Genomic DNA, 27,990 nt, shown 5'->3' with positions numbered 1-27,990 from the left:
GATGGACAGCCCTGTGTTAATGACTAAAACAAACTTGTAAAATTAAAAACAATATAAAACTTTGTTTTTCAAATCTAGTTTCTACATCTGCTAGATTTTTTGTTTGTTTGTTTGTTTTTTACTACGCATATATATACACACATGCATTTTACTTCCAGATTAGCTCAAATATTCTATGAGAACAGAAACAGCCCATAACTTTTCATTCAAATTTGTGGCTGAGGAAGCCTGCGTGACATTTCAGGGAAAAGGATAAAATTTGTTTAGGATTTTAAAAGCTGTGTTAGGCAAGATAGAAATGCAAAGGTTTATTCTTCAGTATAAATATATACTGATTGTTTTTGTCAGCAGTATTTCTCAATTGCTTTCCCCTGTGACAGGTTTACATTATTCATATCTTACAATCTATCCTTTAAATTTTCACTTCTATCAGTTTCTTGGTGAAGGTCACAGAATATGACGCATTGATTTGAAATATTTGAAATATAAATGAAGTTGTTCTGTTCTTCTATTACATGGAATGTCATAGTCACAGAATCACAGAACCATAGGGATTAGAAGTGATCTCTGGAAATCACCTGTTCCAACCCCACGCTAACACAGGTTCCCTAGGGTAGCTTGCACTAGGAAAGCATCCAGGATGGTCTTGAATATCTTCAGAGAAGGAGACTTCACAGCCGCTCTGGGCAATGTGTTTCAGTTCTCTGTCACTCTCAAAGTAAAAAAAAATTTTCCTCATGTTTGTATGGAACTTCCTATGTTCCAATGAGTGCCCACTGCTGCTTGTTCTGTCATTGGGCACTGTTGAAAAGTGCCTGGCGCCATCCGCTTGACTTTCCCCCCTTAGGTACTTACAAGCATAAGACCTTCCCACTGTCAGCTCTTCTCCAGGCTGAACAGTCCCAGATCTGCCTACGTCTCACTGAACAGCAGCACAGTCTTCTGGTGTGTCAGCCACTCCTCCCATCATCAGCAAACTTGCAGAGGATGCATTCTATTCCTTCACCCAGGTCACTGATGAAGATATTGAGCAAGACAAAACCAAGCATGACCACTAATTACAGGCCTCCAACTAGACTGGGCCAATGGTCACAATCTTCTGAGCTGTACCAGTCAGTTGGTTCACAGTCCATCTCACTGTCTACTCACCTATCCCATACTTCTAAGCTTACCTGTGATCATGTTGTGGGAGACAGTGTCAAAAGTCTGAAGTCAAGAAACACAACATCCACTGCTCTCCCCTCATCTATCCTGCTGGTAATAGAAGGTTACCAGTTTGGTCAAGCATAATTTCCCCTTGATGAATCTACTGGGTCGTATTCAATCTCCCAGTTTGCCTGGTTTCCTAGACAACAAAAACATGCTCCTGAGCCTTCCATTGACAGTACAGCTTAGCTCCAGCCCTTCTTAACTTTTTTTGTTTTACACACTGTTTGTTAAAACAAACATGATTAATAAAGATTTCAGTGCATTTGAAGGCTACAAACAATCACTTGTTTACTCTAGACTGATATTATGCTAGAGTCTTATGACTTTTGGTTTAAAATTACAGGTCGTTTGTCACTTAAACTTAGGGAATCACATTGAACAGCATCATTAAACCCGTTTCACAGAGGAAGACTTGCATAGTATCTTGTCCCATGGCACATGAATTTGGGGCTAGGGTGAGTACTGAGCTCAGTGGCAGAACTATTTTGGCACTGGAGGAGGAGCAGATAGCACTGCTGGTGGTTCTGTGAGTGGCAGATGTACACGTGTCCATACATCTCATACTTCTTTCCAACTGCAACTGATAAGTGAGTGCCTAGCTCTGGACCTCTGAGAGGACCATGTTGTCCATTAGGAGCCGTATACATAGGGTGTCTATTGTGCTCCTGACTTCACATCTATCTTTGGTAAAAAGCCATTAAATTTGGTCCATGATACTATCTATCTCAGTTTTACTAATAGAAAAGAACACATACAGTCTTCACAACTTTGAATATTCCACTGACTTTAGTAACACACAGTGTTTGAGGAATCTAGCCAATTTAATGGCTTTGAGACAACATGAAGTATTATCTGTAATTAAACAATATTCATAGGGTATTTCTGAAAAAGGAAACAAGCTTGCAGTGACATGAAGCTAGCAACTGAAATGAAGTAGGTGAAAGAATACTTTTCCAGAAAAGATACAGTCAGAATCTTATTTTCTGAATAGTTTAAAATCAGGCCCAGCAAATAATTTGACTATGCTGTATTATTAGACTAACAGGGCTAGAGATAGGATGACCCAATACCTTTTTGGTATCTGAGGTGCCTATGGGAAGCTAAACTGCTTCTTCATACTTCTAGATACTTCTGCATACTTCAAGCAGAATGCACACACACAAACCACTCATTTCTTATCTAGTTCTTTTCAGCAGCAGAAAGAACAGGTATTTTTGAAGTATAAATTATTCACAAGAGCAATGTCTGTTAGGACGGATAGAAATATTTTCAGAATTCATGCTACATTAGTAAAAACCTTTTTACTAACTTTATTTAAACCTCACAAAAAGGCAAAATTTTAGCTTTGGAAACATTTAAAAAAATAAATATTAAAAAAATATATATATATATAAAAAAAAAAATTAAAAATATCAAAAATTTCATTTAAAACCTGAAAATAAAACCACACATTTCATTTCATTTGACACAAGTGATTTTTCCCCCATTTTTTTTTTCACTTCAGCAAGTGAACTGAAAAATCAATTATTCTCATAGCTCTACTGGCAAATAATTCTTATCACAATAATTCTAGAAGGAATTATACTCTGACAAGGAGTTTATATTGTATGGAATTTGAAAGTTAGAAAATGGAAGTTAGCATGATAAACAAGGAGAAATGTTCTGTTCAGTTTTGTCACTTTTTCCAAGTTATGACTTCCAATCAAGATGGAAATAAGAAGAGGAAGAAAAAAGAGAGAGAATGGAAATAGTTTTCAATGTTTTAAAGTGGATTTGGAGTGTCTATTTTGATAATAATAAGAAACATTCACTTCCCGGTTATTATAGATGGAGCTGTGAGTCCTAAGCATTTTGAAAATCAACACTAATATAACTCCAGAAAATATGAGAACAAAGCCACTTTTGAAACACGTAGTCAGATTCCCTTGCTCTGAACAGTTAGTTTTACAGCTTGTTGTTTTGATGGCTTACTCACGAATATCTCAGAACACACTGCAGAAAAGAACATAGATGCTTTGAAAAAGGTGTTTTTGAAAAGAATAAGGGTGCTCTATCATTAGCCCTAAAGTAAAAGTTCAGCAAAATGATTTTTCAGAAAGAGATTAATTAACCTGCTCGTGTAGTAAGTCTTTTCTTCCCTTTACCCTTTATGAGAAGCATCAAAATGAGTTTCCATCTGACTACATCAAGAACAAAGCTGGGATGATGCAGCTCTTGCATGGAGTATGCCAGGTGCTTTTCTCTTTCTGGCAACATACAGCAATGGCAGCACTGCAGAGGGAGGAGATACAATTCAGAGTTCTTAAGCTCAACCAAAACTTAGCAGTAAGATCAAGGACAAGAAGCAGAACAGCAAAACCCTGGGGTGGTAGGATCAATTTCACCTGTGTAAAATGGGCTCTTCAGAGTGGTTGCAGTAATGATTCTTGGGCAGTGGTTTCTCTACAGGCAAGGAATCAGGTATAAACCTGAAAAGAGGAATGTTAAGCTAGTTCTCAAAATCAAGTGTTAGTTTTAATGTAGGCTGTATATTTAGAATACAAAACTAGAGTCCGTATTTATCATTTAGAAATATCTACCACGTCAAATGCCAAAAGAGTCATGTCAAGATGGTCAGGCACCAGGAACAGCAGAAAGGCCTTTCCTGTTACTAACGTTGCTTGCTCTTCAGAGAGGTCTCCATTCTTCCAGAGAAACCTGGCACCCTGTAGGACATGACTGTGGTGGATCCTAAATACCAGCTGCCTCTCCTGTGTCCCTGCACATAAGGCTCCTGCCCTGGCTGATGCTGTGGGGGAAGCAGAGCCCCAGCAGCCTTCATTCCACACAAGGGACACCCAGCCAGGATGGTAGCATTTGGCATCAGCATGATGCTGTACTCCCCTCATGAGGATCTGTCCTCCTGGGACCATACCCACTGCCCCTCCCAGGCACACTGCTTGCAAGATGACAGGCCTGTTTGTCTCCCTCAGAGGCAACCCGTTGCAGCCCATCCATCACTCTTCTACAGATATCATTCTGCAGCACTAGCTACCAGGGGCACATTCAAACCTTTAAATGAGTTCATAGGAGATCTCTTAAACAGAAATGCTTTAAAATCTTTTGAAAAGAGCAACAGATGTACTGCTTCACAGAACTGGTTTCCCTGGTGTGGAATTCTGTGCACACCACAGATATTTTTATGCTGCTTTTCTCTATTATAGCCCTCAAAAAGTTACAGCAATCAGTATGAAATTAACCTTGCTTGTTTCTCATGTAGCAGAAATGCTGCTCCCTGACAATGGTTCATGAAAACATTTTATTCCCTACTGTGACACAATAGGTGCTGCATCATGAGTCTTTTCTTATGCTGAAGAAAGTAAAGGTATTTCTGCATCTCACATGTCTGTCCAGCATTAATTGTTGCCAGAACAATTTGTAACAGCTTACTTAGCATAATTCTGCCTAAGGGAAGAAAGGGTTTTTCCCCTACTGCAGAGAGTTAGGAAACATTTTTGAATGATACTGTAAGCATGTCCTCCTGGACAGTAATTTGATGTCCACAATTTTAGACCTCCCACACAACAAATTGTTCCTTTTCAGCAATGCAATGGGAAAAAAAAACCCTTCAGGGTACCAGCTGGCAGCTGATCCTGTGAAATCCTACTTCCAAATAAAGACAGGAAGCTTGGTGCAATTGCTAGCAACCTAAAGCAGCTTTCTTGGAATTGCTGCTAAGCAAATGTAAGACCAATGTTAATTAGATTAAAACAAAAAAAAAAGTCTATCAATGAAGTATAAAGCAGTGATATGCAATGCAGTTTAGTACCTTCAAATTTAATGTACAGATTTGTATCAAAATGAAAGGGAAAATAGGAGAAACAGTGACTCCTAAAGACTCTCTAACTTTTGCTGAGTTTCTCTACAAAACTTTGTAGTGCTGCATTGCTATACCTTTCGTCTGAGGTTTTTCCATCATATTTATGACTGTCTAGAAGGTTATGGTACAGGCCTGTTTGTGTAACACAATATAGAATAACAGAATGAGTTCTTACAGCATAGCGCTCAAATTCTGCCGGGAGGTTGTGTTCCTTGACATTTTTGCACCATTGGGCCAACAGCAGCATGGTACTGGCAAGCAAGATATTACCAAAAAAATCACTAGAATTGTTGCTGCTGCCAGTGGATCAATGGTTGCTCAGCTGGCAGCACTAGAAGAAATTGTCGTTATTAATGTTCATCTTAGTGAGAGATTTTGCTTCCTCTCCCAGAAAGACATGACTGTCCTCAGCTTTGGCTTCCTCAGGTAGATAATAAAATCTTCCTCTTTCCGCAATTAAATGTTACAGCAAAATAGATGCAAAGAAAAAAATCCATAAAATACCAAAATCCTACCTTTTCAACAGTCATGGCCCTAAAAGGAGATCACACCTGGACTTCTTGTCTTCTATTGACTCCCACTTTTTATTCCACACTCTCAATTGCCATTATTGTGTACTCAATTCTAAAAACACAGTGAGTCTAGAATAATGTAAGTGAAAAGTAAAAACAAATTAGGCCACATTTCAGACAACATGCACATAATTTCATTACATCGGCTTAGGATCTGTGTTCGTGGGTAAAATTACTTGTGGAACACGCTGCTGGCAAACTCTTGCAGATCTTCTAGCTGCTCTATTGACACATTTCCACGAAAACTAACATCTCTGAAGAAAAGGAAAAAAACCTGAGCATTTGGAAAGGTGAATGAAGTTAGTTCTCTATAGCAGCTAACAACAGCTCTCTTTTTCATGCAGATTTGTTTCAGCTTTAACACTCAGATACTTCAGTGACTGGCTTTATACAGACTCAGAAAGAGACATAGGGATATCACTGCTGGTATCCTACTGATGGCAAATATTCGTACTGTGTTCACATCAAGAAGATCCTCAAACACATTTATGGGTTCTCAGCTTTAGTAAGGTATTAGGTAGGAATATATTAAATAATATCTCCCTTCCTTTCCTGAACTGAACTGCTTTCTGAAACTTAAAATCTTTTTTATGCAGCTGATTACAAGGGAATGTGAAATGTGAATTAGAAAAAATATTCAGCCATTCCACTTGGCTAGGTGTATCTAGGTATCTATGTCAGACATAGATATTTCTAGATGATAGGCTGAAATAACTCGGAATTAACTGTTCTTTTCTTTTGGGTGCAAGCATCGTTGGATTATTTTTATACCATGAACTTATAAAACTGAAGCAATGGAACATTTTTGATCTATTCATCTTTATGATTTTCATCTAGAATCAGAAATTTCACGTGCTTAACTGCTTAAGTGTTTTCAAGACATTTAATAGATTATTGTCACCTTTATGTTTGAGTTCTGAGTGTTGTTGACGTAGCCTGTAAATATTTTTAGTTAGTTTTCAATTGCCTCTTTTCATTTTGAAGGATGACATCTAGCAAGCTAATGCATTTCAGAAACATTTACAATTTATTTGGTGACGTGAGGTTAAATACAATAAGAATTCCTTCTCTAGTCTACAGCTTCTCTCTACGAGGAGAATATAGTGATGAGCATGGAGAGGACTGTTTTGGCTACTTTTTTTTATCAGTATAAAGAGTTTTTTGATGTAGATGAAAACTAACTGTGAAATCCTTAAAAAAATCTTTTCAGTGAGTGTTTTACCATCATAGAAGAAGAAGGCTCCAGCCTTTGAATCTTTGTAATTTGCTGTTTATTTTTTATGTTAGCTTAATAATTGAACTGGTTGGCTGCTGAAGCAGCACTTTTTTTTTTTTCCCATGATAACATCATATAAAGCAAAATCTATTGGACTGTGCTTTCATGAAAGAAGAAAAAAGGACTCTGAGGCCAGTACTTTGTATGCTGAATGTAATGCCAGACATAAACCTCTGACAGCAGAGAAATAAAAGAAAATGGCAGTATATTGCCAAATAACTATCTTATTTATAAAATAAAAATACTCTAGGGAAAAAGCAAATGACAAAGGCAAGATTTTCATTGCAAACTTCACTGCTATGTAAGATCAGTTCAACATAATAGTGCATTAAAATGTAATATGAGCTCTTTACTCCATAGAAAATCACATTTTTGATGCTTAGAAGTTACTATTCAGTATGACACTAGAGGCTTCTATTGTGTGCACTTCAGGTCTGTGCATAAGGTACACCTTTTCAAATCTATAAATTAAAAATGCACTTGATAGTATAATCTGCTATTCGTAGTCATATAGAAATACCAATTCTGATTTTGTTTCACAGCAATTTTGTTTTTCTGCAAGATCACTTTGATTTACAATGATAGCGCACTCCAAAAACTGATGGCACCAAAGAATGCTGTGTGAAATTATACGACTCTGTCAAACATAAATCTCAAATATTTTTTGAAAGCCAACATGCTCCTTTAGCCAATCATACCAGACTAAGTAAATGGTCTATGAAAGAAATGAAAATATTCTTTTTAGTAAACGCAACTAACATTTCTGTAGATTCCATCTTGTGTACTCATCATGACCCTAAATAAAATCCCCGTGTTGTATGCTATCTGAGATAGGAAGATTGTACCAAAGCCAGTCAGTTGACTCACGTTTTGGCAGCAGGCCTTTTTTTCTAGTAGTGAAAATCCCAGGATTTTGAGGTTAGAGGACTAGCTCCTTGGCAACTATTTTTGTAATGATAGAAGAAAATATGCCGTCTTTGATTTTAAGATTATCGAAAGCAGCTGGAGAATTCACACACACAGGAGGAGACCCCTGGGCTGACTCTGCAGTACCCCTTCAGAAAGGTAGGAGCCAGGGTCCGGGGCTGTAGGGCAGAGCCAGCAGCTGTCCCACTGCAGCTTCCTCAGGCGATCAGGATGCATCTCCCAGACAGCATCCTCTGTTACATGCTGAAGTGGGGATCAATCCGTAGTGAGCGTGTAGTTCTGGTTCCTATTGACTGGCATTGAGCATGGTTGTTCCCATTTAAATAATCAGAACTTACACAAACGCTCGCTAGGGTATGAACACAATAAATACATTAATAGTTAAATGTAGCATTTGCATGCTCTTACTGGCTAAGTGGAAACAGTGGGCAACTGCAGGTCCTGTGTGTTTTATTTTTTGTATGAGCCTTAGAAAATCCTCTCTCCTATGCTGTTCTTTTGGACTTTGTTGTTTTTTTTTTTTTAAATTTCAAGCTCTCAAAGTGCTTGGAAGTAGGCCACTGAGAAAGCAAGGCAAACATGCTTTCTGAGTCTGGGTTTTGCTGTTCCCCACTAGATATATTAAACTCATCTGAGGAAGAATAAGAAGCTATTTTCCTCAATTTTCCATACTGCCTGTGGGAATCTAATTCAATTTCCTCCCAAATTTAGCAATGAAAATAGCAAAGAATAAAGTTGAAGAGGCTTCTATATATCTCTAGATTCTAAAGTACTAAGGTGCCGTAGGATTACTGAGCACAGGTTAAACTTCTTTTCCAGTCACAAAGCTACTTACAGATTTAAGCAGCTTAAAAACCTGATCCAACATTAGTCCTTGCTTTGCAAATGAAAGAATAGTATATATACCTATACAAAGTTATTTTTGTTATCACTGAATTTTTTTATTCATTAATATTGCTGTTGCCCCATTCCACAAAGGAATCTTATTTGCAGCGGAAGATTATGAAGTATTAGAAAAAAATCAGGGAAAGGGACATGGAAAAAGTCTTTTGACTAAAAGCACCTCCTAAAATAAACAAATGAAAGAAGGGATATGCATTTCATTACTCTCACTACAACAGATACATTTTAGCAGCAGACTACAGGGATTTTATTCATAACTTCCAGAAAAAAAAAAAAAAAAAAAAAAGTCGTTCTTTTTTGGGGCTTCTTTTCAGCAATGTGGACTTGATGTATTCATATAGCTCAAAAAAAATACAGAATAAAAATCAGAATTGACTTTTCTGCTTTGCATGAGCCAGAACATTTGTTCAGTAGACATATTTGCAGCCAACCACCCAGGCCATTTTCTGATTGCCAACTGTCCTTACTTGTTTCAACCCTTTTAGCTCAGAACTTCCTCAGACGGCTGGTCCCTGCAGGGAGAACTGGTAGCCTAGATTGCAGTAATTATCTGTTACCTCTTTTATGTGTGTTCTCTCTGTCTGTTTCTCCATCCTCACAGAAATAAATTGGCCAGCAATCATTGTATTTCTTCACAATAGTCCCCTTTATCCTTGTTTTCATCACTGCAAAATCTGCTTCAGTAGTAAAGCTGTGAAGACTTCTGTTAAGCTTTGGAAGTTAGGATAAGGGCTGGCATGCTTTATTTTTTATTCTTTGACACAGCATGGAAAAATTCTATGATGTAATTAATAAAAACATTCAATAGATACATTACTTTTCTGAGGCTGAGCCTCTAGGAAAACATGTTCTACTTATTACAAGACATTTAAAGGGACTTGTCTTTTTTTCCTGTTGCTTACGTTGTACATTCAACAGTACAAGAATTTTGGCACTTATCTGTACGATTTTACATGTTTTGACAAGTTTGTCTCATGAAATGACAAGGAAAACATAAAGTAAAAACAGCCTAAATGTAAATCACACACACACAAAATAGTTCAGATAAAATGCTGTTTTTATCTCTAGTATTTCATGATACGTTTTAAAGATGTTTCAATTTTAACTTCCACTTTCTACTTTCTTGATCTTCTTCTCTTTCATGGCTGAGGTATCATTTAAAGTGTATTTACGACAGGGACATTCCATCTTCATCTACATTATGTTAGGAAACTGAATCTCTTGGTGAAGCCACCTCAAGGTCATTAGTAACCTTGAGAGGGATGACATAGACAGCAATGTTAACAGCTCTGGTATCACATCTACTTCAGCCAGGTCCTTTTGGACCGCTGTGATAAGGTGCTGGGAGCAGTTGGCGGCACTGGGGAGATGACAAAGTTACTTCATTGCTAATAGTGTTTCCAAATGCCCAGTGCAAGCAATGTCTCCCAGCACTGAAACTGTGTAAGGATAGCACTTCACGTTGTGCGTGCACTACGTTGCGTGGGCAGCACTATGACAAGCAAATCTTGGGCAAGCTCTCCTGTGGGTGCAGAGCTACAGCATGTGGAAATGATGGGTCCACGCAGAGGGCTTGCAAGTTTGTTTTAAGATCATTTTATAAACTTCAGCTATGACCTAGAATGATCCAAAAATGTATCTAAGTGAGGAACATATGGCTAGCTGTAAAAAATGTATCAAAGAGCATCTCTTGTCTTTCTTTCTCATGAATGATCCCTTCAACAATACCCTCAGGTGACCCCAGTCTGTTGGTTGGCACTCACATGCAAGTGAATCAGCATGCTATTAGCAATTACTTTAGTGATATTTACAGCATTTTAATGTCACTTGTCTATATGTAAATAGAATCTGTGAGGAACGCAGCACCCAGGGCTCCTTCTCCCACTAAAACAGAACTGTTCCTTGAACACGCCAGAATGCTTCCTACACCTTATATAACGGCCAAAAATATCACCTAAATTGCTCTATGACAAAATAATGAGTCTGTCAAAGATGGGTGGTCAGAAAAACAAATTTGTTCTCCTACACAATTAGGGTTTATAGCATTGGACAGCCATATAAATCTCCAGCAATTCAGAATTGGATTTGCACATTGGAGGGAAATATGTTGTGTGTGCTGTAAGCAGGCTGCCAAGCAGGAAATGTCCCTGCAGGTTGAACTGAAAGATGCGAAACCCCTGACCACAGAAACATTGGGAGAGAAATTTCCAAATGGAGGCAAATGTAGTGCAGACTTGGTGTTCAAATTCACAAGCTCATCAATAAGCAATATCATGCATTCAAAGCCAGGCTGGATGTGGCTCTGGGCAGCCTGGTCTAGTGGTTGGCGATCCTGCACGTAGCAGGGGGTTGGAACCAGATGATCACTGTGGTCCTTTTCAACCCAGGCCATTCTATGACTCTATGATTATTTGTAATGAGCATGTATTGTATCTCACAGTAACACTTTTTTTTTCTATTTTTTTCCCCCTATACAGTTTGCCAGTGTGGTGCAAAGGCTGCTACATGCATCCTCTTACATTTGCCACACCTTAACCTGTATTCTCAAAGCTACTCTACTCAAAATAGCTCCCTCAATCATCCTTTACCAGAACACATTCAAGCATCTGCTACCCACCCACTAATACCCAGTCATTACATTTCTGGGTGTGTGTACATCATACCTTTTGAAGCACTTAACTTTTTTTCTGGATTTCAAGAAACTACGTAGGCATAAAACGCTGTCATCTGGCACTTGTTCAGTACACATAGTTTGGATGCAGAGTTTTAGGTTTTCATAACTTATCCATTCCTATACACGTAGGCAACTCATCCAACAGAAGCAACTGCAAGGGTTATATGAAATTTTGGGTTTAATATGCTTTGTATTCAAAACTAATTAAGTCTTTTGTTACTACTTAAATTCAAAGCAGTAACAAGTAAGAACTGCCTTTCAAAGAAAGGTTTAAAAAAATAGCTAGTGATACCTAGAATTTTCAGTAGTAATTTATTATCATAGTTGTTACCTTGCCATATAAGGTAATAAAATATTTTCTTGCCTCTGAAGTGAAAAAAGAAAAGTAAGCTGCTTCTTTGGAAGAAAAAAGAAAAAAAAAAAAAAAAAAAAAGAGGAGAATATAGATGAGGGTCTCTGAACTTGGGTAATGTGTCTTCCATGGCCAATGATGTCCTCATCCCTTCCTACGATCTGGTGGGAGTCCAGTTTTCCTGCCAGATCAGTGGTACTGTTCTGATTCACTTACCTGAAATAGCTGAACTCCAGGCTCTGCTTTGTTGTGGACTTACAACCCAATATGTCTCATCATAAGGTTCTTCTTCCTCACAGTCTATCTGGATGTTACTTTTACATAAATGATCTCTTCTCAATAACTTAAAACTTCCCATTTCCCTTACTGCCTATCCCTCAAATAAAAGCAGGGTTTTTTTATTATACTCTAGTCCCTCTATACCCTGCCCCTCTATGTATATTTACCACTTTCATCCACTCTGGAAGTCTGTCCCTCAGGCACAAAGGGCATTTCTCTCCTTCTGCACAGCAGCTCCCTGTGATTTGTCCATACACACCTCTGATGAGGTCCCTGGGACAGATAGCCCATTTCCTAGTACAGCCTTCCCAAAAATAAGTAAATAGACATATATAACATCTCTCCATATACAGCACAGAATTTGATATTAGCATGTTATTCCCATAATACCTTCCAAAAGTACACCCTGTTTGCTTTCCGCAGTTGTTATTGGTCTTTTTCAGTTTTAGCGCTGCCTGCACTTGACCCTCATTCAGAATTCAGCTGAACGTGCTATAGAAGTTCATGATTAATCTCTGAGGTGTGTGAAGTGACATCAGCAAAAATTAGTGCAAGTGAGTTGAGAATCAGAGCCTGTGGGTCAGTCCTCAGAATCGCTTTGTTTGTGCTTATGCTCCTTTACTTGTTATATGTAGTTAGTGATACAATATCTTCAATATTCAATTTCTTCATATTTCTTTAATCTGCAGGGCATTTTGCACTTGTATAACACTAATGATCACAAACCCAAACTAACTTTTATACTGCCAGTATTCTGAAGTGCTAAGGATAACGGCTTTTGCCACACATGGTCTGGGGTTTTTTGAAATATTTATTTTTCTACACAATGAACTGGCTCTCATTAACATCACCTTTGACACTTTTAAGAAAATGTATTTTTACAATTTGTCTTTAAGTAGTCCTTTAGAAAATCGCAGTGACTACATTTTGCTCCTTACTCTCTTTGAAATTGTACGCAGCTAAGTTTGAATTATTCTGAGGATGGTTTTTTAGGATTCTGTAACACTGTCAGCACTTCTAGTGCTCATCTCTTGATGTTAGATTTTGACTATCTGTTCTCTGCTTACAACAGTTTCCTATCAGTCCTTCATTTTTTCAATAATTAATTTACTTTGTTTTATTTCATTCACTTTAAATCATGCTCTTGTAAAGTAATACCTTAATTGTCACTGTTGTTCATGTTTTGTTTCATTTTGTTTTTTTGTGGTGGTGATGGACTTTTTTGGGGGTATTTTTTTGTTTTTGGTGGGAGAGAGGAGTAGACAGTTTGCATTCCTTTCTCTTATAATTCCATTGATTGGAATTTTCTTTGAAGGCAGAATACAGCTTCCTGGATGATCCAGCTAGAAAAGCTTTCACACATATAAACACACACAAATAAATAAATTTGCGGAGAGGCATTAATTGAACAAAGACAGGAAGAGCCATTTAGCAAGTTTAGCAAGGTAAGTGGCTAAGATGACAATACTGTTTGGCTTTTTTATACGTATTCTGAATGCCTATAACAAGGGCTGATTTTTTAATTTTTTTTTTTTAATTCTCACTTAAGCTGGTTTTTAAAGTTCAGAGTTCCCACCTGTTTCCACGAGCTTGTCTGAGAAATAAGGAATACGAAGGCAGAAGGGAGAAGGCAGCTTACAAAGACATTAGGGAATGTGGAACATGAAAGGAAGTCAGCAGGCATGAGAATTTGTAGGAACTGTTTGCATATGAATATATACACCCATATATACATACCAACAAAACATATGCATAAAGAGAGTTGGAACAGGACTGGATAGAAGCAGAGAGAGATGGAGGAGACCAGAGTCTACTCAAGACTTACAGTTATGCAAGCAAGATTGAAGATGGGCCAGACCAGCTCCTTAGGAACAAAGTAGAATTACAGCATCTGTTATATACAGACTTTTTCTTGCAAGATTTTCTGACGCAACCACTGTTTGCTTTCTGGTGCTTGTAGAAGAGCCATGTACATTGGCACCAATTAGCAGATGCATCTACACTTGTTTTCTCCTTATCAGCACGCAGCAGTCTTCAGATCCATAAGAATTACCACTTCTCTCAGTATCAGATGACTTTTTCTTCTGCCTAGATCAGTTTGCTGTTTCTAACAGGGATGAATTCCTACAATAAAGCAGAAATCTCCACCTGAAGAAAAGCCAATCAGTTCCTGTCTTTAGTGCTACACAGCCTCTCCTACTTTTTTCTCCCTTGACCCCTTCCTGTGCATGCTGTCATTGTGTATCTCCCATTTTCATAGTCCAGTGGGCAGTAAAACAACTCATCACTTTTCTTAATAGCAGTTCTATTTACCAAAACTTGAGCTCTGCATGACTGGCCATATCTCATCCACTGACATCCAGACAGGTATCTTTCACTCTGCAGTGTCCAGTCTTTGAAAATTTACCTTACAATTGGTATAGTCTTTAAGCATCAATATTACAGAAATCATATAAAAATGAAGTTCACCTTCTTTTGTCTGGCATGTTCGATATATTTTGCTAATTTCTATTTAAACAGTACCAGTCGTGCTTTTCTTTAGAGTAAGTGTTGCTTAAATATCAACAATTTCATCTGCCTCATTTCTATCACCGAAAAGGATGCTGCACCATCTTCTGCATTATAAATTCTTGTGGATTCTCTCCAGCAGCCACTTATGACAACTGCAAGTTTGTTTTACCCTGGGGATATATATGTATGTGGCCAGTTGCTTCAGGTCATATTCCTTCCAAATGGAAGTCAGCTTGACAGCTGTTAATTTGCGGTTGGTCATTCCATGTGTTGTTTTGCTCTAATTATTGGCCAGTGTATGGAACAGGTGACAAATACTCACAGGACAACCCTTTAAATCTCTAGACATACAATCATTATGAAAACAAACAACTAGAGTCATTAAATACTAGTTTTCTCTCCAGCTCCAAACAGAAACAGATTTTAGCCATTTCCAACATTTTGGGGAAAGAGATGGAAAAAAAGTAAAAATATTTTACTGTTTATGAAATTACTTTTCCCATTCTGTAAGAATCCTAGTTTCAGGCAGAGAGAGGAATTAAGGGAAATACAATTGTTCAGGTAGCAGATGCTGAATCTGATTTATGTAATGATTTTTGTTCTCAAAGTTTGTTTAGGTGCTATTTCCTAAATTAAACTCAGGAAACAATATTTCCTGTGACCTTCATCTACTATAATTATATTAAATTAAAGCAGGGGAAAAAAATTGCTTACTGAGCAAGATAGCACTTGCTGGACAAGAATGGCAAAACATCACTGAACTGAACTTACATTTTTCAAGGTTCCTTTCTCCCAAAGTAGGCTGTTGTAGAGGATATTTAAGTGAAATCTGCTTTCTCAGATGTCCATGGCCTATTCAGATTTTAATTTGGGACAGACTCTCTAAGGATACAAACAACTTATTTTGTCTCTTTGTGTAGCAAGCAACTCTTGAATTTTTGCAAGATTGTAGACCTAGCTGTATGAAAATTACAATTAATTTAGTTGATTAGTGGAGTTATGTTAGTGGAAATCAGAAAAGATTCAGCGTCTTGGACCTTGGTGAAATTAGCACTGTTTATCTTATTAGATCTGTGTGGGTTGATGATAATATAACATGCTCTTTGAGCAATATCTTGTGATACTTGCTAAAACACAGTCACAACACACTGAGAAAGAAAATTTCCATAGGGTGTTCTTTACAAAAAAAATATAAGCCAAAAATAAACACAGTGTAAATAATATCCTACTTCTTTTATTTTTGCTTTTTAAAAATAGGTGTAAGTGCAACCTTCACGCTACTGGCTGTAAAGAAGAAAACAAAAGACTACTATGTGAATGTGAGCATAACACAACTGGCCCAGACTGTGGAAAATGCAAGAAGAATTACCAGGGCCGACCATGGAGCCCTGGTTCTTATCTGCCTATACCTAAGGGCACTGCTAATATCTGTAAGTAATTCTGCAAAATAAGATTATTTCATTATTAGAATTCTGCCCATATCACAATTATGAAGGAGGATTAATTCTGGGAAAAGTTTGTCCTTTTTTATGATTGACTGCACGTAATTTAACATGGCTTAAAGCACATTAATTGTAGGTATGCATCATGTCATTATCCGTATTCTACATGCTTGTAAATATTCTGCATGAGAACTGCATAGAATCATAGAATGGCCTGGGCTGAGAAGGACCTCAAGGATCATCCTGTTTCAACCACCCTGCCACGGGCAGGGTCACCAACCGCTAAACCAGTCTGCCCACAGCCACATGCAGCCTGGCCTTGAATGCATTCAGAGATGGGGCATCCACAACCTCCTTGGGCAACCTGTTCCAGTGCGTCACCACTCTCTGAGTGAAAAACTTCCTCTTAATATCTAACTTAAACCTTCCCTGTCTTAGTTTAAAACCATTTCCCTTTGTCCTATCACTGTCAACCCATGTAAACAGTTGTTATGCTTGTATCCATGGACATATTCTTTGCTATTGCACAGAAAAGATTAAGGAACCAAAAAAGAATAGCACCCTTCACATGAAAAAGCGCATTAAGGGGAGGGAAACCAGTGGGAATGTCTGCTGCAGTGCTCCAGCTAAGGCTCTCTCAGCTTTCCACTGATACATTTTTATTGCCTCTGGACTCAAAACAACCGCAGTACAACTTGTCAGATGAGATCATTACTGATTTTTCATCCATTCAAGAAAATTTTAAAAAGTCTTTCTATTAACTGTATCTGAAGGCTGATAAATGAATTTTGTATCTGATGTGGACCTGTAATCCAGACTCACGTTCAATCTCGCTGATCTCTGAGAGGAAAAGTGAGAGCAAAAACTACATTTTTATCTCTGCCCATTTCAAACTAATACACGTTCAACAACTTGCATGCTCACTATTTCACATATACCATTCCAAAACGTATGAATATCATCCAAAGGAAGTTACTTGCAGCTACTCTTCCTGGTCCTGGTCAGGATTAGGTCAAACAGAACATAGTGCTGAAAGAGAGGTTGCACAGCATCATTTCTTTTTTTCATGCATGTATGAAATACACAATGATTCAAATTCCTTCTGAGTAACAGACTTACATTCCTTTGAAGAAAGGATTAAAGAAGATGAGAATAAATCACCAAACCTTTTGACAGAACTTATAGCTTCTTTGAAGAAAAAAGTCCAGAGTTTTACTCTGATTAAAAGCAAAACATTTATTTCTAGAATATTAGAATATAACAATTTACTGAAAAGTTATGTAAGAGAAACAAAGCTATGTAATTCATTGAATAGAAGTTTAAAATCAGGAGAAATGTGCAGTGCTCAGAATGTTATCTAAGACTTCAAAGCAGCAGCTGTGAGGAATCAAGACTCAAAAATGAGTATCACAGGAAGCAGGACCTTATCAAGTTAAATGTGAGAGTAATAGCCCAAGTAACAAACCGTGAAGTGTGGGGGTATGAAATTATGATAAAATTCCTACTGAGCAGAAAAAAGGAACCTTCAAAAAGCAAGTGAAAAACATTCTGTAAGAGAATTCACTTTTTCCAAGTTATAAAAAGGGAGCATTGCTCTCAGAATTAGAACTTTAAAGTTTTGTTTGGAGAAAAACGGTGAGATTTACCAGCTTGATGTTATTTATGTATGTATTTGTATATGTGCATAGGCACATATACATACCATATGCATATATGGAAACATACATACATATATATATATATATACACATGCATATATCATTACCCCAATAATCATCTGCACTAGGGCAAAATACATCTGAAATTAAAAATGAGGATCTTACCACATGCAGTTTGTTATGTTACTGACATCATTTAAAATGAATTGAACATATACCAACAGAAACAGTGGAACTAGCACACAGTGAAAGGTTGCTGATGCTTGATGAGACAAGTTTAAACACTGAGTTGCATCAGATATACTACTCCACCAAAATCAAAAACTGTTGCAAATAAAAGAAAGAATTTTCTATTTATTAGTAGTAGTAGTAGCAGTACTAATGCACTGTGAAAATGTAACCTTATTTGGTCTGACCAGTGTTTCACCAAACCTCAAATCCTGATTTCAGCAGCGCTCACCAGAAGCAGTTTATAGAAAACTGAATGACGAAGGTGAACATAGAAGGATTTTGTGTTGGCCTTTCCAATCTTGAGCAATAAGGAGGCTTTCTGCACTGGAGTCTCCTACAGTGGTTCTAGATTCAGAAAAGAGAGACACAGCTGCCATAAATTCCTTCTCAGTGGCTCCTTACAGCAACACACTTTGCATTTTAAAGACATAATGAATGAAAATAATTTCCTTTTGTATGCTTTTTGTGTTTTTATTTGTTTAAGTCTTTACCCCCTTAGGAAAAAATGGAATAACGCAGCCATATTTATTTGTTATCCCATTTATTATTTCATAGACTTGGTGTGTCCACTTCTCCAATCTGTTTCCCAAATAAAGAATCCTAATCTATTTAATCTTGTAGTATATAAAAGCAATGCCAAATCATTTACATGTGCCATTCCTGTTCTCTCCTGGCTCTGTGGTGACATTTTTTTGATTTTGTGAGGCTTAAGCTTCACATCATATTCTAGACATGAGCATAACATGGATCTTTTACAGCGGCATAAAAACGCGTCTGCTTTGTATTTTATTATTACATGGATCAGCCCTTAAGTCCTTTTTAAGAAGAACTGGTGTCACACTGACAGCATTTCTTCTGGCATCAAGGCTGACATAAGTGACAGGTTATATGTTACAGTTGTTCGTTCAGAAATGTCATATTTGAGTTCCTTTAAAACACTTTTCCAGTGAATACAACCATATGGCAATTCTTATTGCTTGATATTACTTTTATCTTCTAAAACAACTTCTGGTCATGGCAGACTTTTATAAATTCCTCAGTTTGTGAGAATCTCTATAACCTTTGTTGTGAGTATCAGTGCAAACAATTAATTTAGTATTTAGTATTTAGCATTCTCTATCTACCCAATCATCTCTTTGTGAAGCCTTCTGCTTATGGTGTGTTTATTTAAAAAGGAAAATAAATATGCATTAAATTTAAGTCTGTAGCAAGTTGATTCTCCAAGTACTGTCATTTTTATTTAGCTTGACAGATTTTTATGCTTTTTTCCAATCTTTCTCTATTAATCTAACACACTTGTGAAGAGAATCTTTCTAAAGACTTCTTTATTTTGCCATTTGGGTAGGTTTGTTATGTTTTTAGTGAAGTTCACTTTTAGAATTTACTTTCTTTTGATTGGTTGTATGCAATTATTCTTAGTCTCTCAGATTTTTACATCTCTCTGTTGTCTGCATTATATTTGTTCAGTTGGTTTTTTTTTGGTTTCTTTTTCACTAGATTCCTCATTTTTATCTGCTCTCTCTGAAAGTTTCTGCAGTGGATTTTTTTCTCCTTATTCCTCTCAACAAGTATGTTGGCTTTCATTCCAGAAGTGGTTCTCTGATAACTGCTTCTTGAATCAGGTCCTATGCACTACTAAGATCTAAATAAGCTTCTTTTCTTGTGCGTTTTCTGATTACTTGCTACAAGCAGCAATTATTCATGGTATGTAAAAGCTTCATTTCATTGTCACTTCCTGATTTAATCCAGCATGAGTTTTAGCATATGAATTTTTGCATTATTCTGTAGTCTTTCTGCAGGACCAGAGTAATTTCATTTGCTCTGTTGAGTTTGTTTCACCATCTCCATCAGGTGATCAGTAAATGTAGTTCTAGGGCCATAGTCTTCTTAGTTAACCATACATTCTGTGAACATTTTGGGGAACATATTGGTAGAATTAACTTACTTATCTAGCTTGGCTTTACACCTTCCTTGATATGGTAATTATATTCCCCAGGGGTACAATAATTAGTCCTTCATTACAGCAGTGTCCTTTGATTCTTCTCCTCCTTCCAATTTTCAGATTCTACCTTCTTCATCTAAGACAAAATATTTTTCATTTAGAATGGATTTGAAGCACTTTTGTTTTGTATGAGTGCTTAAATAAGATGCAGTAATGTAATTAATGTAATTCTATAAATGATTTTATTTTTTTTTCCCACAAAATAAAGATTTTTCCAGACATTCTCTGATACCGGGGAACTTGCTTAGATTCAACAAGAAGCCTGAGGACTGTTTCAAAATCTTTCCAAACAGGAATTGATGTAGTTTTCACTGATTCTGCCATTTTGGTAGCCAGTGAGGCTTGTTCATACCTATTCAAGTTACAGCTCATGAAATACAAGAGCATTCTAGGCTATATCCCACTCATAATCTAAATCTTGATATAAAGCTGATATCTGTATCCTTCTCATTTTTATTGAAAGTAATTTTTTTTTTTTTTTAGGAGAATGCAAAGCATTTTTGCCTGCTTTTGTGAAAAACATCAAATTCTTCACTGTATACTGGTACTACTGCATAGCATTTGTTTTATATTTTCACTCTATCTTATTGACTATTTTGTGATTACATTTATTCCCTTGTGCTGCCACATTCTACAAATAGTTTGTACTGCAATATGTTTTGGCACTCAAAGTGAACTTATTGAATTTCTCAGTACTTGGTATTACAAGATAGCTTTTCTCTCAGCAGTCATACGTGTCTGACAGCACAAGCCCTTTTCTTCCTTCTGTTGTTTAGATCATCTCTGGCACTTATGTTCTTTGCTCTATCAAACAGAGCTGTCCGAGTCTGTGCTGGGCTCCCATCCATCAAAGCCTGCTTGCTTTTTTGTCAGTCCTCCACAGCCAATAACCTGTACCAGAAATGCTTGACACTCAGCTAAAAAATGCCTCCCAGCTTCTACCCGACTTTGCTAATTCATAGTTCGACATGAAACAAAGCATTGATCAGGACACAAAGAACACTGGTGGATTTTTCAGTGGTGGATTTTTTCGGTGAGAAGTTAGGCAGATAGTCTCAATCAGTTAACAGAATTTCTTCTGCAGCAAGTTCCCGTCTGACAGAATAGCCTCTGTCTCAGCAGCACAGCGCTAATCCTCCCTGAGCAGGAAAAGACTTATGAGGCATCACTGCAGCACAGCTGCCACAGAAACAGTCCTGGCAAAAAGTAATGGTACTTAAAGTATTGTGCTGATTACTCTCATCTGTGTTCATATTTTTCTCTATGAATATTTGATGGCACAAAGCCATCTTGAAGGACCAGCATAAGTGAAATTGACGAGGAGGTTGTATGATGGCAGACTTGTTATTGAGGAATCTATGTAGCAGGATTCCCTATGCCTGAAAAGATCATGCAGTCAACAGTCTTTTCAAGGCAGGGTCACACTGTAGATACATTTGCTCAAGGGTCCTGTTCTCTGAAGCAACAGGCAGGAGCTTTCCAGTGCCTACTTTCATGAATTAAGTAAAGGATGTTGTCCTACATGATCTCAGTGCAGAGGAATGGGTCATGCTTAAGAAGTAAAACATTGCTTCTTGACAATTCTGATAATCTTTTCAATCTTTACGGAGTGAGCAATTGCAAACTTAACAGCAGCAGAAGTTCTAAGGCTCTCACAACAAAACACATGCAAAACTTCCTAAGAATTATGTCTTTCACAGTGTGTGGTCCTTTGCCTAAACACAATTTGACAGAGCACAAAAAGTTTACTTCTGTGATCATAATAATCACTCCTTTTGATGAAGGGATTACAAGATGCTAGGTTCCTCCAGCTTCTCAGAACTTTAAATTACTATAGAATTCAGAACATCTAAAATTGATACTGATGATCTGATATTGTGATCATGCCTCACTGGAGAATTTAGAAAGGGAAAAAATATCTGTGAGGAGTGCTGTCTTGCTGCATCACATGTATCCCAGGAAAACAGATCAGACACTGCAGGCCTGCTCTGACTCTTTGCTATGGAATTCAACTCTATATTTTGCACCTCTTTAAGAATCAGCGTTGTGTAGAGTGCAATTATAAGGAAACATCTTTTGTCAAAAAAGCTCTCACACAACTTCCATCAGCAATTAAGGAGTCCAAAATTGCGTTGCATTATCTATTCTTGTATCTTCTCATACCTTCATAACAGGCAGTCTAAATTCTCAGTCCCTAGGCTGCATTCACCTCACCTGGATAATTCTGGGTGACCTCTGTCTCCCCGAACACGTGAGCTGCAAGCAAGATGCAGTGCTCTGAAAGCAGCAGGAGCCCATCCCTGACTCCCCATCATATGGCAGGTGTACATCCAGCCTTGTGATGGCAAAGGCAGAGAAGCCCATGAGAAAGACAGTAGCCAAAATTGAGTTGCCAGAATAATTCCTCCATCCCAAATGCTCTCCGAGCCCAGGAGGACACGCAGCCTGACTGCATTACCTGCTCTGCTGGCAGGAAGCATGCAAACACACTGATGGTCATGGCGGCTACAGCATATGGCCTGCTCTGAGACTGCAAACTGCAGCATTGCCCTTCTCACTGAAAGCTTGATGTCATCCCTTTCTGTTATGCATTCCATACTGACACAATCTGCACAAGAAATCGAAAACCTGCCTCTTTGCAAGCATCCAATTTCTGGAATTTTTTTCTCCATTCACAGTAGTTAGCTACACAGTATCTAGTTGCTAAAACAACCCATTTCCTGATAATGGAAAACAAGAAGATTACAAGGCAGATGCAGAACACCATATGCAAGGAAAGCACTAGATTTTTTCTCTCATGTAACGTGTGCATATTTAGAAGCACTTCAGTAAACATGCAGTATATCAAATCGCCACCCTCAAGTCAAGTCAAAAATAGTAAATAGGATCAGAGACTTCTGCAGTGTTCACCATTTTGGGGGCAGGAGCTACCCTGGTTCTTTCCTCAGTACAAGACTCCCCATTACAATGCATAAGCATCCCAGTGATTCCAAGTGAAAGAACATTGCTCTGGTTTAACAACTCATTATTTGTAAATACAGTCACTTGATTTCTTTAATTTAGCAGAAGAGAGTTGTGCTTGGTTGATCTATCTTGCCACAAGGCTGATGGGCACCCACCATGCCAGGGGACAACAGCATCCCACCCAGCTCCCAGCAGCTTCCTCTCCACCATGCCACAGCCCCGACATGGCATGCATGCACACTTCAGGGCTGCTGATGGGAGCATCTCCTGCACCTCATGCAGCTCTGCTGTGCCAGAACTGGCCTCGATATGCAAGTCCTGATCTTCCCAGAGCACCACTACTGAGAACATATTTCCCATTATATATGCACTTTAGTTTTTAAGGAGTGTTAATAGATCCTGTCTCACGGCCTTATGCAATCACCTCTTTTCGAGACAAACCCAGAAGTGCCATTCTCACTCACTTTAGCAGAAAGGGCATAAAGTAGAACACAATCAACACAGTCACCACACGTAGGGTAACTGGTATTACAAAAATCACACAAATATAGAACTATGGAAAGGGTGAAAGAGCTTTTCAAATAGAATCTGAAGACAACTTTGCAAGTTTAATTTAGAGCCCTTAAAGGCAAGCAGGTTTTTTATTCTCATTATTCTCTGCCAAGGAAGCATTTATCACTATGAATTTGTGAAATAGAATAAAAAGAGGAGATCAGACTTGCAGGAAAGCCTCTCCCTTTCCTACAATCTGTTAAGGACAGAAAGGAAAGGATATTTGTGTGTGTGTGTAGGAGAGAAAAGAGGTTTGAGGTGGGGGAGTATACTGAAGGAAATACAAATACAGTTTCACAGTGGAAGTGTGAGTGTGAGAACACAGGATCTGTACTTTATCTAATACTCTTGCAGTTTCCATCAGTGTATAAAGGAAAATGAATTCTGCTAATTTAAAACATCTATAATGACTTGCAAGAAAAGGAAACAAACTTCTATTGAAACTTTGGGGAAAAATGGAAAATTGATTGTTGGCTTTTTGACTTTTAAGGCATGTGGATAGAAGTTCTCTTACATTAACCTATTCTAATTTAAAAGTACATAGGGAACTAAGTTCTTTTTATAACTTTTAGAACAAAAATATATGTTCTATTATGACCATATTCTTATTTAGCTTTTAATACCTAACTGTGTGATTTAAGTATATACATACACATACATGTTTATCTCAGCAGAAATGAAGTTTGGAAATGATGCCTGAATGAGAGTTTCATTCAGCAGGGGCTCCCCAAGTGCAGGGCCTGGCCTTCTGCAGGTCCCAGTTCCCACATCCGATGTGAAAGTAGGGCAGATTTTCTGGCACGTGCCCCAGCATTGCCATATTTCTTTCAGGTTATCATTCTGTACACCAAATTACTTCAGTTTTCTCCTTGTCAGGCTAGAATTTAGTAACGATTCCTACTTGACTCTACCACCATACTTACACTGAAAGTCATTTATCATGCAAACATTCCTTCACTCCAACTTGCTTCATTAGAGAATAGTCCATACGATCTCTGAGTAAGACAGAACTCTTCAAGATGGATTTTGAAAGAAGTACAGCAGATGTTTAATGGAGAAAAAGACTTTTGCAGTAAAGCACATTCTACTGAAGTCAATAAAACTTACAGAAAGAAAACTGTATTTAACTGAGAGGATGCAAATATTCAGAATTTAATTACTGATCTGCAGTTTAACACTGGAAACCAGCGATAGTACTATAATCGATACCATTTAATATAAAGAAAACGGCATTTCAGAAAAGATATTGTGTCCACAGTTTTGGACATGAAAAAAAAAGCACCATTAAGGGCAGATATAACCACAAGCTACATTTCAGAACTACATCAGGCAACTGGAGATCCCACATTGCTAATGTAGCAGCTTTACTCCTCAGCAGCCCCACCTCTTCTGGTAAATCTCACCTGCCTCTGGAATGGTTTCCCTGCATTAGCTCAGCTCAGAAACTGAAATGAAAGCAAGAAAAGAAATCAATGAGAGGCTTAGTCAATATGGCAAGCCTAATGCATTAGATTGTTTTGCTCAATTAAATTTCTTTTCCTTAACTTAATTTGGGTAACCATCAGGTAAAGGATGAAAAAAATAGCTATGTATAGTTAATGCAACAGAAGACATCAACTGATTTAAGCAGCTGGCCAAAGTAGTTAGCAATGCATCTACCCTTTGGTTCATTTTTTTCCCTAGATCTACATAATACATGCATGAGTTGTATTTTTATATAGAGCACTAAACCTAATGGCTGGCTAGTTCAAATACAAAACTGCTCTGAACAAATTCATGAAGTTCTGAGATCTGGTATGGGTCCCAGAAATACCCATCTGTCAATACATTTTAGTGGTCCCCACAGTCTCATACTGAAAAATCTAAAGACTTTGCATTTAGAAAGGGCGGGATAAATGCTAGCAATTGCTTGGAACTATTTATTGATACAATATTCTGAAAATGAGGAGATATATATATATATTTTCAGAATCTTAGATGTAATAGTGCTGTCAACTACAGTAAACAGCTAACATCTTCTTATTGTTTTCTTTCTCCACAGGCATACCCAGTATTTCCAGTATTGGTAGTAAGTAAAAAGACAGTATTGTTTTGCATTTTCATTCAGCTTCTTGGATCTCGTTTCCCAACATCCCTCTCTGTTGTAGATGATGTTTATCCGAAATGTGCTCTACAGTGAAGGGGTTATGTGCTGGCTTACAGTAACATGTAACCGTGTTATATAGCCAGAGAGAATGTCAACATATCTGCCTTCAAGCACAGATTTTCTGATGCATTCTTATCGGCAGATGAAAGATGAATGCTGTAAAAATGAGCGTTATGCAGAGAATTAAAACTTCCACAGAAAATATTTCTTGAGTATATTTTGTGAAAATGTTTACTAGTAACAGGGAAGTATAGGACAATTAATTTTCATGTGTTTGTGTATAAATTCAAAGAGAGAACAGAAGATTTTAAAAAATACTTTTCATTTTTTCTGCAGTAGCTTAGAAAATCTAGTGTATCTGTACAAATCTTTGGATTACCACCAGTAGACTTTGAACTGGGCTTTTCTGCACAGAAAAAATAGAACTGTGTTCCTTGTAAAAATAATCCTGCTTTTCTGTATGCATATAAAGCTTCAAAATATTATACCAAAACTACGATAAAAACATAGTGTTGTAATGTTAAGAACTAGCATATCAAGGAAGTAGCAGATAAATCATCTCAGAACACTTAAACAAAGGAAGAACATAGTAGCTGAGCTCTGTGTCTCAGCTGAGTTCCACAGCAGACAAGTGCACACAGTCAGGGCATGTCAGCTGCTTACAAATAGAGTGCAGGACTAGAAATCTATCATGCTGTGACTGACTGAAAGAATATTCCCCACAGCCTCAGCTTTGCAGAAACCTTAGACGCAACTTCTATGAGATGCAGGACTATCAAAATGAGAAAATATCATCGTATTAAAATACAATTTGCCATACCCAATATCCAGCTGAAAAGCTTCTAATAATTTGGGTAAAACTGCCTCACTTCTTTTGATGCATAGTCAGGTCTGCCAATTTATAAATCAGCTCAGTTTACAGAAGCTCATGAATAGCACTGATTTGTTAAACTCTAGGCAGCAAGCTAAATATCGTCAAAACTAGCCTCCTCGTAAATAAGAACGTGCTAACAGAAAATAAGAAAGTGCTAACAGCTGAATACCATGGCATCTGTTTGGTAGCTTTAAATACTGAAGCAGCATCAATGACAATAACCTGAAACTGAGAGCCTTCGATTTGAATAATGTAAATTTCCTGCTTCAATATCTCCTTTGACATTTTTATGACTGAAAATGGATAGTGATACGCTATTTTAAAACCATGTTTTTATACATATATATTATAACAACAACAAAAAAAGAACTACATGGAAGAGAAGAGTAAGTTTATATTGGTGTTATCAGAAATATCCTGCCATTAATAACAGACATGGGATGAATGGGAAAATAGGTCTTTGGAGTATGGTTGTGCTGTATTTTCTTAGTGCTGTGTTGCATGGACTATATACTTGTGTTTTCACTTCACGCTCCATACAGCCTTTGTCACCACATCTACCATTTCTGAGCATCAGCAGATGTTGGCCTTTGAAAACTTAACAGGGAAACTCAAATATCTTTTAAGTAATGGTGACCTGAAAGGATGCAATGTTGACCTCTTTGTGTTTTAAACTGGGTTGATTAGTACTGTTTATCTATTAAAAATGGAGAAAAATATCTTTAACATTCCATAGAAAATTGAAAAATTAGTGCAAGTTTATGCTTTATCTTAAATGTGCTATAAACATCTTGGAGTAATATGTGGTAGAATTCAACAATTTTTTATTATTTACCTGGAAAGGCTGAAGCACGAGCATCTCTTCATGAGCATAAGTAAATACTGACATTCTGCTTGCTTTTTTTCATGCTTTTCTTCTTAAATAGCTCAGGGGAAAAATAGCTCTACTAGCACAATCTTCTGAACATCTTTACTACAGGATAGAAACAGCAGAATTATCAGTTAAACAAGGATAGAACCCATAAATATATTCTTGTCTCTAAGAGAATTTAACAGAATTACAATTAATGCATAAAGCCAAAGAAGATTCAATGGTTGTGGCTGCTTTAATGGATACCGCACTACTACTTCTTTTGTCTATGCTATGCTTGTGTTCAAATCAGCAGAGTTTCTCCCTAACTGGGGACGGGAGTTTATTCTCAGGAGATACCATTTGGGTTTTATTTTGCCTGACAGCAAACATTACTATGGCGATATTGCATTTTGTGTTCTTCAGGCTTTTTCAAATACATAAGAAGGGGACAGGAGGGAGGGAACAAATGTAGACCAAACTGCCAGCAAACAAATCAGGTGCCGCTGCAATCAGCGTTCATTAAACATTCTGAAGACCCCAATGAAAGCATCCCCAAAGAAAACTAGGATGTATTTTACTGTGCGCACATACACACATCGTTCCCTATTCCTTTTATAATTCAGTCATCTTAAAGCAGTTTATTGTTAGTTTGAGTACAAAAAATGAATGGTCATTAAGTAAACATCCTTTCTGATCATCCAGAAAA

General features: G+C 37.4%; 1 protein-coding gene across 5 annotated transcripts in view; it reads left to right on the top strand.

Annotated features, from left to right (window-relative positions):
* NTNG1 (netrin G1) overlaps positions 1-27,990 on the top strand; it is a 150,146-nt gene that overhangs the window by 78,201 nt on the left and 43,955 nt on the right. For all 5 annotated transcript variants that reach the window (XM_042819947.1, XM_042819945.1, XM_042819946.1 and 2 more), the window contains exons 4-5: positions 15,820-15,992; positions 25,453-25,479. In XM_042819947.1, coding sequence (XP_042675881.1) covers positions 15,820-15,992; positions 25,453-25,479 — 200 coding nt within the window. The remainder of the gene's footprint in view (positions 1-15,819; positions 15,993-25,452; positions 25,480-27,990) is intronic.

Source organism: Centrocercus urophasianus, unplaced genomic scaffold (assembly GCF_019232065.1).
Source record: "Centrocercus urophasianus isolate 14NV4802_14NV808 unplaced genomic scaffold, USGS_Curo_1.0 seq_18, whole genome shotgun sequence".
NCBI classification, from domain to species: domain Eukaryota; kingdom Metazoa; phylum Chordata; class Aves; order Galliformes; family Phasianidae; genus Centrocercus; species Centrocercus urophasianus.
The sequence above is the reverse complement of the archived record's forward strand: the minus strand, read 5'-3'. Positions and strand labels throughout refer to the sequence as shown.